Source organism: Cydia pomonella, chromosome 20, assembly GCF_033807575.1.
Source record: "Cydia pomonella isolate Wapato2018A chromosome 20, ilCydPomo1, whole genome shotgun sequence".
In the NCBI taxonomy this organism is placed as follows: Eukaryota; Metazoa; Arthropoda; class Insecta; order Lepidoptera; family Tortricidae; genus Cydia; species Cydia pomonella.
Window position 1 is genome coordinate 6693712 of NC_084722.1, and position 13657 is coordinate 6707368.

At 37.7% G+C, this 13657-nt stretch overlaps 1 protein-coding gene across 2 annotated transcripts; it reads left to right on the top strand.

Annotated features, from left to right (window-relative positions):
• Window positions 1-213: 213 nt before the first annotated feature.
• LOC133528809 (fructose-bisphosphate aldolase-like) lies at window positions 214-13341 on the top strand. Of its 2 annotated transcripts, none has more exons than XM_061866278.1 (9): window positions 214-255; window positions 5546-5658; window positions 6140-6228; window positions 7568-7742; window positions 8168-8371; window positions 9058-9173; window positions 10212-10311; window positions 12052-12251; window positions 13222-13341. In XM_061866278.1, exons 2-9 carry the CDS (start codon window positions 5547-5549, stop codon window positions 13315-13317), a joined length of 1092 nt encoding a protein of 363 aa, XP_061722262.1. In that variant the 5' UTR covers window positions 214-255; window position 5546; the 3' UTR covers window positions 13318-13341. The 2 variants fall into 2 exon arrangements, with proteins under 2 accessions (XP_061722262.1, XP_061722263.1); XM_061866279.1 differs by lacking the exon at window positions 214-255 and adding an exon at window positions 4834-4854.
• Window positions 13342-13657: the final 316 nt, after the last annotated feature.

The following is a 13657-nucleotide window of genomic DNA, read 5'->3' on the forward strand; positions in this document are numbered from 1 at the left end:
ACCGAAGGGAGTGTTTTAACGAGTTGCGAATTACCTATTCGCACATGTATCGTACAACGTTTTACAGTACATATGGTCCTTTAAATGTTCGACACAGTAACGTAATATGCTAATTTTCGCACTAGTGCTATAAAGTAGCACCATATGTATTGTAAATAAATATAAACAAACGAGCTGTAGGTACTTAAACTTGTGTAATCTTACATAATTTATAGAGACGTCTCAGTTTGTCTTTCAGTGTGACGCGGGCAGCAGGTGACTATTATTTTATTATTTAGCTTTATTAACTTGATAATAATAACGATAATATGTGGTCATGTATCATCTACTATTAATTTCTAATTGGCTACCATTTTGAGCCGGTTTTTTAAAATAATACCGTATACTAAAAATATACTGTACATTAATATATTTTCACCACACCAACTGGTAAAGGCTCTCATGATTGTTCAAAAACTAAATGAGAAAGTTGCATTTTATCCACACGTGGGGCAAAGTAATCAGAAGTAAATGTTGAGTTGTTTTCTTATGCAGTGTTGTCACATCTACCAACTTTTGGGTAGATCTACCTATTTTGCCTGCGTTCTACCTATCTACCTCCCTCGGCCTGAAATCTACCTATTTTTTAAAATGGTACAATTGTTAGTAATCCTCAATACATATGACGGAACATTACTTAATTTCTACCGAATTTAGATTGGATGTAATGAAAACTTGCCAAAGAAACAGATTATACAAGTAGATTCATTACCAAAGAGCATATAATCATTCATTACCTACAAACAATGGAAATCCTCATTTTTGTTTCGATTTCTTTAATAAACACATGTAACTACTAACATCACAATATAAAAAAAAAAATTGTTTATTTCAGACATGTGTCCAATATAAGTATTAGTAAAACTTAAAAAGACTAGGTTAGTTACATACTAAGTATAATGAGAACAAACATGCAAAAAAATAAATAATTAAAGACTAATAAATAATTAGAAAAAAATTATACACATTTTTAATCATAAAAATGTACTTGCTATTTAATGGTACATCTACCTGTTTTTCATTTTAAAACCACCCATTTCTACCTATTTTTGCACCCTGTTCTACCAGTTCGGCAAAATTGTATGTGACAACACTGTTCTTATGTGAGCTGGTAGAATTTACCTTTAAATGATGATTTTAAAAGATACATTTTTTATGACGTTCATTTGAATTTTTTTTTGGTATTTTATCGTTAGTATTTTCTTCGCGTTGGTGCGGTGAAAAAATTGAGCTTCACTCGCATGAAAACTTTGTTTAACCCTCGTAACTTAAAACCTTCGCAACACTCAAGATTAAACTTCTCGAACCACTCGTTACGCTTGTGGTTCAATTTTGGAATCTTTCGCTTTCTCGGGTATCAATATTAGCACGAGGGGTTAAATATTAAATTGGCCTCCTTGTAAATAGGTACCTATGAGCCAAAAATACCTCATCATTGCAATAGACACAATTCAATAATAATGCTCCTCATTGTGAATGGATAGTTTTAAACGGTTCAGGCAGATCCCTAGTATCTAGACTCTAGAGAAATTCAGATAGTATTTTTTACATTCATGATATAATAAAGAGTTTTTCAGTCAAGTACAACGGTAAAAAACGTTTGGGCAACGAGGCTTGCTGAGTTGCCTAAGTAAGGTACGAGATTGAAAATTTTTATTATATTACTATTGTTTAATATACTTTTTCTATGAGTCATCTAAAATAATACTTTATTACTATAAAACCTAAATAATTAGTGAAATGTAAGTATCTCAGTAGACAAAAATGTGGTATAAAATACATAAACGCCCTTTGCCCCGCGCCCTGCGCCCGTTTAGTGTTTTCTATGGGAGCGCGGCGGCACGTGGTAGGTAATTTTTTTCATAGATGAACGGCCCATCGAAATGAAGCTTATAGTTGAGTTTGGAGCCCATACATGAAAAGTACCTACGCAATTATAGTTTAGTATACGATTACGAAATCTTAATTCGACTATTACAGTGGACGAGTAGAAAACATTTTAATATAATATTTGGTAAATGCTGGGAAAATTAGAATACCTACTACACCTTATAGCGCGATTACTCACACAGGCTCATTTTGCACGCGCTTACCGCACATGATATGATATGATAAAGCGTACCTATGTCACTTTCTACAGTTAGTAAGATAAAGTTCGTGTTATCCACGATGACGCGCAAATTGGTCAAATCAAACCTTTGTGTCTAATGTGAGAATACGAGTCAAGGCACGCATTTTCGTGAATGGCACGATCTATATGAGAGAGCGGGATTTGTCAAGCCACTCGCGATTAAGCATGATCGTAAAACAATGGTACGAGTATGGTTATATTCTATAGATAAGTTATACTGGAGCGTTGATGGCCGAGTGGATATGACGTCCGACTTACAATCCGGAGGTCGCAGGTTCAAATCCTGGCTCGTACCAATGTGTTTTTCTGAACTTATATGTACGAAACTGTCTGGGGACTATAGCCCGAGTCCTCTCGCGCATGAGAGGAGGCCTGTGCCCAGCAGTGGGACGTATATAGGCTGAATTATTATTATTATTAAGTTAATTAAAAGTGCTTAATTATGGATTGCTACTTTGGGGTAACTCTGTAGATGCCGAAAGAGCCCTCCGGTTACAAAAGAAGTGCATCCGTGCAATAATGGGAGTATGGGTGACAGATAGCTGCCGACCACTTTTTAAAACATTAAAGATATTGCCATTACCATGCATGTATATTTTAAAAGCGTGTCTATTTGTAAAGGATCTCCCAGATATATTTAAAATGAGATCTGAGTTCTTCTCAGGAACTCAGAGATCTCAATATCAAAATCTAATATATCAGCCAAGATGCTACAAGGCTATATACAAAAATAACGCCTATAATATGTGTATCCTACTATACAACAGTGTGCCTGTTAATTTAAGTTGTCTAGAAAAAACCCAATTTAGGAAGAAAATGACAAGCTTTCTATTAGAACACTGTTTCTATAGTGTCAAGGAGTTTATTGAGCACAATCATGCAAATAATTAACATTATTATTAATAATCCAATATAAATCTTATGTAATGTAATGATAATGAACCAGTGTTATAGAATGATAATCAACTAATGTAATGTTATGTTCTGTATTGATATATTGTATGTTTATAGTCTAATCTATTTATTGTAATTGTTATTGCATGCAATTTAATTAAATTTAATAGTATAGTTATTTTCAGTCTAACACATTGTGTTGGACTAAAAATTATTGTACAATAAAATTTGCGCATCGTTTAATTACGATAGAATACTGTACAATATTCTACAAGAACATCCTGTAACTATAATTAAGTATTCTTGCAAATAAATGATATTGATTGATTGATTGATTGGTTATACTCATACATAAGAAGCACAAAAAATACTTCCATATTTATTTATAAATTTGATTACTTTCCGCATTCCATGCTTCTTTGTCCTGCTCGTTAAACAAAAGCTTATCTCTTTTTTTTCGGTGTGCGGGAGCTGGTTAGGACGTGCATATTTCTCGCTTGCATAGACGCGACTAAAGGCAACTTGTACAATTTGTACAAGGCAAGTGCTTTAAATTCACCGCACTTATAAGCTGGAATAATATCATTGCTTGGTGGAGACGGAAGCAGTATTTTGTCGCTGAGCCAGCGAAGTAGGTATCACGAATTTGACACTGACATATTCGCTAACGTCTGCGTAGCTTTTCTTCTATACATCTCGCTCGCACTTATATACCAGTATGAGCAAGATGCAAATATGTCAGTGTCACACTCGTGGTAAGGCCTGTAGATAATTATATCTACCTACTTCGCTGGCTCAGCGAAAAAATACGGCATCTAAATTCTCCAAGCAATGGTATAATTCGGGGGCTGGCATGGCTCCAAATAAGTTTGTTAGTAAACAGAACTGTTATTCCAATTTTTTACCCAGCACTTACTTTTAGAGGAGTCAGGTTTTTGCGAGTTGGCTTAATATGATTTTCAGCCATGGACTAACAGCCATCATGGATTCAACATAAGGATACAACTCAAAATTTGCATCAGATTATTTTGCCACACATGTTTGAAAAATCAAGAGAGTCTTTACCAGCTGGTGTGGTGAAAAGATATTTATTTGTGAACTGGACTGTACATTACGGAAAACTTTTTATGCGTTGGCCACCAGAATAGTGTGGATTTAGAAACAGCGCACCAAGCGGGACGTTTTGGAAACTCAAAATCCCATACAAAATGAGACTTAACGCAAACGCGTACGTCACGTTTCGTTATCGAATAAATTTACACTAGGGGTACAGAAAGCTTTAGAATCTAGATAAAAATTGATTCGATTGCCATAAAAATTGGCAAATTTAATTGTAATACTCGTAACAGTTTTGAATGATTCACGATTAATTTCACTAGACATAAATCGACCGAGATATAAGGGATGACCCACGCTAGACCGGGCCGGAGCTTCCGGTCGTTTTCTATGGAAAGCACGGTGATCAGCCGTCATAGAGAATGACGTGTCGGACGCCTCGGCCAGGGCACGGGCCGGTCAAGCGTGAGTCGTCCTTAAACCGTGATTACCTTTTATATTGTTTTTGAATTCCCGACTGACTGACTGTGACTCTTGACTGTGAGTGTGGTGTGCTTAGATAGACTAAAAAGTGTGGACGCGACCAGTGATAACGTTGAAAGAGAACGCAGCCGACGCGCACGAACCGAGCGCGGTCTACTTGACTTTGACACCCACCCACTATCTCCAGTTACCCGTGAACAAGATGCATGTAACTGCGTCGAAATATCGGGAGCTCAAAAACAATATGAAAGGTAATCACGGTTTATATTACTGTCGATTTAAGTCTAGTGAAATTTAATTGTAAATAGTATTTTCCACAATCGGTATCGGTATCACTATCAGCCATTTTAGCTTAACTTTAGCTGCCCTCGAACGGTAGCTGCCCTCACTGATCCACAAAAATTCCATACTGTATCTTTTTATAAAATCAAGTTAATTGAGCAAATTAAGTTTTCATATCAGGGTAATTCTATGAGAATATTTTATTTTATTTTATTTTATTTTGATAGGTACAATAACACAATGCAGGCAACAACATTTTAAAATATTCCATATATAAGTATCTTATACACTACCCACACCACGATTACAATTGTACACAACACAACCACGGAACAATTATTAAGCTAAATACAATTTTTCACTATAAAATCTTGTTATTAAAGGCAGTAAAGAATATAGTAAAATATAACAAACTATTAGTACGATAAGATATTTACTTACATATAGTATGTGTCATATGTCTACGGTTGCACCTAATTGTCATGACCTCACGACTCGTTTCATACATTTTGTATCGCGGCAATTAGGTCTAGGTAGACAATTTTTTTGAGAAGTGCTAACTTAAACTATGGAGCTTATAAGGATATGTATTATTACTGCCATGCTTGTGCGTAGTTAGCGTGGTCACGGGCCACTAAAACAGCGTTTATTTGTTTTCAGAATGACCACCTATTTTTCATACCCTGACTTGAATCTCCAAACGGAGCTGAAGAGGACCGCAGAGGCTATCGTGGCCCCGGGGAAAGGCATCTTAGCAGTTGATGAAACTAATGGTTAGTTACCTACCAATACCATATACTCGTACATAGTGAGGTATCTTTCAGTTCTGTTTGTCAGCGGCCGATCGTAAGTTCAGGCAGAACGTATTCCTAGGCATATCGTGAAACGTGAAAATCTTTGTCTCGTTAGCGTTGGTAGAGTGGCTCCTATTCCTGGACAGTTTGCCCCAGTTTGCCCTCGGGCATCTGAAGGAAGCAACCAAACGAACTTATCTTATCTATTTATTGGTTCAATGTGACGTTCAAACATTACGTACGATCTGCCTGATCTTACGACCGGCCGCCGACATATAAACTTGGAACGTTCATGGTCCTAAGGAAGGACCATTTAGTAAAAGGTGAAGTCACTAATTTTTTAAAGCATAGTTACCTACCTATTTGTATTTGTTAAACTAGTTAAGATGAAACACTCCGAGTTTTCAACACAGTTTATTAAATGGAGAGCTCCAGGCAACTATATTAATTTAACTTTCAGAGGGTATCGGCAAACTTCTGGCTGGAGTGGGTTTGGGGAACACTGAGGACAACCGGCGGCGATACAGACAGCTGCTATTTACTACTAATGTGAGTACAATCATAATATTATATTATAAATTTATTAATTTATTGATAGTCATCATTGTTTACTAACCATTTTTCTACATGTGTAACTACTAACAAAAATATGGATTTGAAAAAGTCTGAAATAAAATAAATTCATTCATTCATTCATAATAGGGAATGTTGCATATTTTATTTATAACATCTAGGCAATCGACAGAATTTTGCTTAGTAAATACTTGAGGAATCTGTCGCAATTTATAAAAAAATTTGGGTATCACCAGTTTTGACATTGACATATTTGCATAAGTCTACTTAACTTACTTAAACGCGCTTGCACGAATATGCCAGTACGAACGAGATGCATAACTGCACTGAGAAAAAAAAAACATTCAAAACAATTGCTGATATTCTATATACTAAACACATATCCTATCGAACAAAACAGTAAATTTTACTGTGCCGAAAAGCATACGTTTTACTGTTTTGAGAAGCTAAAACATAGTAACTAATCGTTTATTTTTATCGTTTTTTTAAATACTTAGAAAAGGTTAAAACAGTTAACGTTACTGTTTTTCAAACATTTGTCGATATTATAGGTATAAAGCTGTTAATCTTAATGAAAATGACTTTAATGTGTGCTCGATAGATCATGTTTTTCAGTGTAGAAAGTAAGTTACGTAGACGTGAGCGAATATCAATGTCAAATACTCATAACTGGCGGTAGGCGTAGTATCGCTTTGAGTTTTTTCATCGTACAGATAAAATAACCGCGGTTGGTGGACTAAATAAATTAAAATGAATCGCGCACTTTATAACAATTCATCAATTTCATCATATTTACTAGCGACTGCGTAAACTCTATCTTACCTGTACTGATCTTCTGATCTCTTTTTGTTTCCCTTAGACATTTTTTCTACATATTTGCATTAAAACAAAACGTACCTACGTATAGCGATAACTGAGGCATTCGGTTAATTCTCAATGCCTTTATCAGAAAATGTCGGCCATGACACATAATCGGGGAAGGATGGGTATTTTGGGTCTACAAATACTTTGCGGTATTGAAATGCTTGTAAAATCACTTGGAAGAAGTTGACATCGCTTTATTACAGGGGATATTTATTGTAACTCAGCTTTTATATGACCGTTAATTTGAATAATTTCGACTTACTAAGTGATTTGTACATTGATACAGAGCGATAAACGCCCAAATTTGGTAAACTTGTGTCTATTTCTAATAAATATAAATATCAACATGAGGATAAAAATATTAACAGTTTGTTAGATTTGACACACATTTATGAATAATGCCAGTCAGATGTAGTGAGACAAAAAATCTAAACCACCTATGGTTCCTCAGAATCTCTCGGAGCACGTGTCAGCAGTAATACTCTTTGACGAGACGGTATACCAGAAGACTGATGAAGGGACTCTCTTCATGGACGTGTTCAAGCAGCAGGGCATCATCCCCGGCATCAAGCTGGACAGAGACGTCGTTCCGCTGTTCCTGTCTGAGAATGAAGTCACTACCCAGGGTAATGAGACTTATGGCCTTCTGACCACTATATCCTGGATGTAACCAATGCCATTAAACATATTAGACCAAAACTTTTTATCCACTTCAAGATTTTGCCCAATGATTCTCTGGTAGATCGCATTTTGTTTTTTGACTTATGCAGTTTCTAAATGGTTAAAAAATGATTTTTTTGGCGAAAAACTTATTTCTTTAGGCCGGTTGTAGATGTCCGGTGTTTTCGCCGGACAATTGTCCGGGTTAGGCGACGATGTCTGGTTTTCTTGGGTGTAGCTGTCGGTAGCCATGTACAAAACCGGACGTAGTCGCGTAACACGGTCCGGTTTCCGGCGAAAACACCGGACATCTACAACCGGCCTTATTATGCCATCAATTTCAGCGGCCGTAGCAATTTCCGGTACGCTGTTACGAAAATTTATTTCACAGGTCTCGACGATCTTAACAAGCGTTGCGCGGCTTACAAGAAACATGGTTGCCGCTTCGCAAAATGGCGATGCCCTCTCAAGATAGGCCAGCACACTCCGTCAGTCCAGGCTATCAATGATATGGCTAATGTCCTGGCGCGCTACGCGGCCGTCTGTCAGAGTGAAGGACTTGTGCCGATTGTGGAGCCTGACGTACTATTAGATGGTAAGAGATTTGCAATTTTGGCATGAGCATACAGATTTATTTCTATTGACTACATTTTATGAGGAAGAACACGGTCTCCTGTCTCTCCTTGTTATATCTCCTCTATTTAAGTTAGGGTCAGTTACATCACATATCAACATACATCCAATAAATACCACAACATCAATGTTAAATATGCCTGTGGCAGTTGTCATCCATACGCTAGATGGCCTAGATTGCCAAAGTTTTAAAATAGGAACGTCGGTGACGTTGCCAGACGGTTTGATACCTAGCAGCCTTCATACAGATAATGTAATTTGTATGTTCATTATAAAGAGTGTAGTGACAATGTCCAAAAATGTCGAACAAGGCATGGTGTAGCACGAGTCTCCACTTCAACGCCGTCTTCTCGTACGTTAGGTCTGCACTGACTTGGCAGTAACAAAGTAAAACTAGGCCATATTTAAGGTATGTACCTACTTAAAGTATGTGCTATGTAGCACATGGCGGGAAAATATGACGAACTTACCTGCAAAACAGGAATCGCTTACACCACTTTAAGCATGCTGTATGTTTTAATGCCGTATTTATGTGCCAATTTTTTTAATGGTCCCATAGTAAAAGTTGCTCAGTATGACCTATATAATTAGATTAAATAAACACTTTTCACCTAATAACTTGAGAATGATGAAAGTGTTGTGTTACAGGTGACCATGATATCGTTAGAGCGCAAAAAGTGACCGAAGTGGCCCTCGCAGCTCTCTACAAGGCGCTAAACGATCACCACGTGTTTTTGGAAGGGACCCTTATAAAGCCAAATATGGTGAGCCTTTATTTATCCCAATCGTGTCTTTTCTATCTTGTCGATATGTTTTAAAATATTTGGAAGAAAATCGTTTCTACTGATATTTCAGCGTGCCTTATTCTCGATTTGAGCATTAGTGTTCTTATACACGGTGTATCACGAATTTCTGAGATTAAAGAAGGAAAAAATATTATAAAAGTTTAGGCCAATATCGACAAAAAACAAGTTTTTGTTTGATATTTCCTTTTAATATTAAATTGTATTTGTACATAAAGATTAATTATTAAACTTGTCACTTAAAATCATTAACTTTTTTTTCGTATAACCTAGTTTTGCAGTGTAATTTGTCACTTTTTTAGATCTATCAATGAGGATATTTAGACTACGTCCCAGAGCAATATCGCCATCAAAAAAGTAACAAGTAACAATAAAAATTATTTTCAGTTAGTCATTCTGAAACAAGGTGAATTCCAGAATAGTTTATTTTTGGTCTTTAAATTGACCATACATTATTAAAATATATTGGGTTCCTTGTGAAACACCGTGTATAAATGCTAGTATACTTACCTCTCACGTCGAATAAGGACCATTTATGACATGTTTTAGGGTTCCGTACCCAAAGGGTTAAACGAGACCCTATTACTGAGACTCCGCTGTCAGTCTGTCTGTCACCAGGCTGTATCTCATGAACCGTGATAGTTAGCCAGTTGAAGTTTCTACAGATTATGTATTTCTGTTGCCGCTAGAACAACAAATACTAAAATCAGAATAAAATAGATATTTGAAGGGGGGCTCCCATAAAACATACATATGTTTTTTTGTCGTTTTTATAAATAATGGTACGGAACCCTTCGTGCGCGAGTCCGACTCGCACTTGGCCGGTTTTATGTTGAGTAACTGTCACGTAAAATGTTTGTAGCATATTTTTGGAAATAAATTTATTTATAAATGTAGCATTTAAGTACTAAAATTAGTAAAAAAATCTTTCAATACTTTTTAAATTTAGCTCGACCAACAGAGACTTCAAATAATTATAAACTTTTCTTCCTTTTTCAGGTAACCCCGGGACAAGGGTACAAAAAGAAGGCTACCCCAGAAGAGATTGCCGTAGCTTCTGTAACAGCGTTGTTGAGAGGGGTCCCCGCCGCCGTTCCGGGTATGTTTATGTTAACTATTATCCGTTCTCCGTGCGGAAAGTGTCAAGTTTCGGCACGCTGCGCTAAAATTGTTTATATTAAAAATAAACTCAAAATAAATAACAAATCAAAATCAATGAAAAACTTTGGATGGCTAGAAAATAAAATCAGTCAAATAAGTGTCAGACCAAGTACAATAAATGCTTCCATACTAGTTTTCATATGGCATTATAAGCGTCTTATTAATATAGTTTGACGTTATGCTGGCAGTTCCATACTCTGTCACTGCAAAGTGCAGAGTTAACCTGTATAAATATTTTCCATATTTTCTATAAGATTTATAATATGTAGCTTGGGCCGAGCTCTATTTCGCAAATTTTACTAGGTACCAAAAACATTATTTAAGGTCGCGCCACATTCACATTACTGCAGCAGCATAAAGCTGGTGTAGTCTGAATTCGTCCGGAACCTTTATATGACAAAACAGTGTTAATCTGTTGCGGTTTAGTTCATAGTTGCTGAGTTCCTTTCCGGCGCGAAAAATTTCCAATTTTCAATAGAAACTTTTAATTATCGTTAGAGCTGAGTAAAACTGGTGTTAATTGAGTTATCGGAAAAATGTCTATCGCCAGTGGACTTAAAACTTTGCAATGGGTGGGTCGTTTATTTTGTTTTTATTGTGTATGAATAGCACCTACTGTAAAATTGTCTAGAGTCGGACCACGCTAAGTTTTCACGTCAACTATGGAGCTTATAGGGCTAGGGGGAGGGGGGGGGTTAGGAGGGTATGCATTCTTACTGACAAGTTCACCCTTAATCTAAGCTACCGGTCGCCTTCACCGCGGCCCCGAAACCTGGCCCGCCAGCTCAAACGGTATCATCAGGCTAGGGGTCGTGGGGTTGGGTAACGATCGGTAGCGAAGAGCTGGCCTACACCAGCAGCACACACCGTCCCCCACACGGCGGACTGATCGGTAGGTAGCGACCCGCCACAGCCGCCGCAGCCGAAAGGCGGAAGCGGCCACTCATACCTCCCGTGAGGGAGGTATCGAATGATATCCATCCATCCATCTGTTAACCAAAAGTTATTGTTTCCTTAATGTAGCGGTTTGCTACTGTTCGTTCATGAGTAAACGGGAATTAAAAAGCAATTTTACCATCCTCTTTATATGGATCAAATTAACAACTCATTCGGAGGACGATCGGCCGCCTGTGGACGGTCAGCAAAGTACACATTTTTGGAGATAACCAAAAACAAAAATTCCACTCAGGAAGAAACAGTAACTAACCGCTGCATAAAAGAAACAATACCTTTTGTTTAGCATTAAGGGTTTAAGCCCAAAAAATCACCTCATAAAATTCCAAATCCACAATGGTAGCAAATAAGCGTTGCCTGAAGGATGCTTTTAACTCAGGCGCTGTCACAGGCGCGCTGCCGATCTTTTAGGACGCACGTCGATGACGGGGCATTATTAAGTGCTTAATGCAGGCCCCAAACCAACCCCTCACGCGATCGAATGCTGTTAGACACCCCGCGGCGCTCCACTACAAGGCGGAGTCGGCTTTCTTTAGTAGTTTTAGACGGTAGTCCTGCCACTGGGTAATTCGTCATCTCTTCTTGTCCCCCCGTGGACCAGGTGGCATACGTGAACGCATTTCTCCGACACTAAAGAAAAGGCCCCTAAACCCAGCAGTTTCTAGTTGCATCATCGCATTGAGTTTTGCCAGGACAGTGAATAATTAAGATTTAAAAATTTCAGGCATCGTCTTCCTCTCCGGCGGTCAATCCGAAGAAGAAGCCACCCTGAACCTTAACGCCATAAACAGGGTCCAGTTGAAGAAACCCTGGGCATTGACCTTCAGCTATGGCCGTGCTCTGCAAGCTTCCGTCTGGAAGACCTGGGCTGGCAAGGATGACAATGTTGCGAAGGCTCAGGCTGAGCTATTGAAGAGGACTAAGGTGAGTAATAAAACAGCATTACTGTTATGACATTACTGCTGCTCAATTGACGTGGGCGCTGTTACTGTAAAATGAGTGATGTTTATAGTAACATTTACAATTTTACAGTGACAGCAAATGTGTTGAGATCGTAGCATAATAAATAAATAAATAATAAATATTATAGGACATTATTACACAAATTGACTAAGTCCCAAAGTAAGCTCAATAAGGCTTGTGTTGAGGGTACTTAGACAACGATATATATAATATATAAATATTTATAAATACTTAAATACATAGAAAACACCCATGACTCAGGAACAAATATCCATGCTCATAACACGAATAAATGCCCTTACCAGGATTTGAACCCGGGACCATCAGCCTCGAAGGCAGGGTCACTACCCACTAGGCCAAACCGGTCGTCAAAGCATATATTCGTATGTGGCCAGATGCAGCGTGTTAGCAGATATTCTGGCTTTAAATAGGTACTTTTTTCATTAAACGAGTTCCTTTCCACAGATATTCGTGCACTGATGTCTAGTGTATATCTAAAGTTGTTGGTGATTATGCTGCGTAGGTATTTAAATTTAGGAACTTGTTTTATGGTTTTATCGTTAATAGTAAAACAAAACCATTGAACAAGTTATCATACTTATCAACTGAAATATAGTTTGTGCGCGGCACGTAGCTAACATTTCTTGCGGTCTTAGCAAGATCGTGGGCCCTTTTTGACCTTTCTATACTCCTTTTCTAAACTCATAACTCCAATAGTCTCCACCGCCTGCGTCATAGTAGCCGCGCACAAACTGTATTTACTTCAGTCGATCAGTATGATGATGATTCGGGAGTGGGATGTCCTGACAACCATTAGATTATGCTACGGATGTCCTGTTTATTCTAGACTCCAGACTCCGACGCCTCCTTTGTTAAAACAAATAAAGTCAAAAACAGGTTTCTAATTTAAATTTTCTCTTTTTATTTACAGGCGAACGGATTAGCATCACAAGGCAAATACCAGCAAGGTACTTTGACCTCGTCTGCTGCGGATAAATCAAACTTTGGCAAGGATTATAAGTATTGAACTGAATAAATTTTAGAAGTAAAACGTTTGTTTTTTTAAACTGTCTTGAATTGTCGGTTGTCGCAGAAAAATTTTAATCAGCGACAATGCATCGGAAAATAAAAATGACTCCTAAAAGGGATCAATCCGTTCCGAAGAACTGTGGAGATGCGTGCAAAGGATGACCGGTTGTTATTGAGATCCTTAGGGAAAGCTTTTTACAAGTGGAACCCTGTGTGATCACGCTTGTCTGTTAATCATGACCACGATGGGGCCATGAGGCGGTCTCTGCCGGAACGCGGAAAAAATCACAGATTAGATTGTTATCGTATTTTTGAGATCGTACCATATATATATCGCG

Excerpts from the sequence above, each read along its gene's own strand:
- LOC133528809 (XM_061866278.1), top strand. The coding sequence starts at position 5,547 with ATGACCACCTATTTTTCATACCCTGACTTGAATCTCCAAACGGAGCTG. Across the intron at positions 7,743-8,167 it reads GAATGAAGTCACTACCCAGG|GTCTCGACGATCTTAACAAG; the intron begins GTAATGAGACTT and ends TTTATTTCACAG. Across the intron at positions 9,174-10,211 it reads CCCTTATAAAGCCAAATATG|GTAACCCCGGGACAAGGGTA; the intron begins GTGAGCCTTTAT and ends TTCCTTTTTCAG.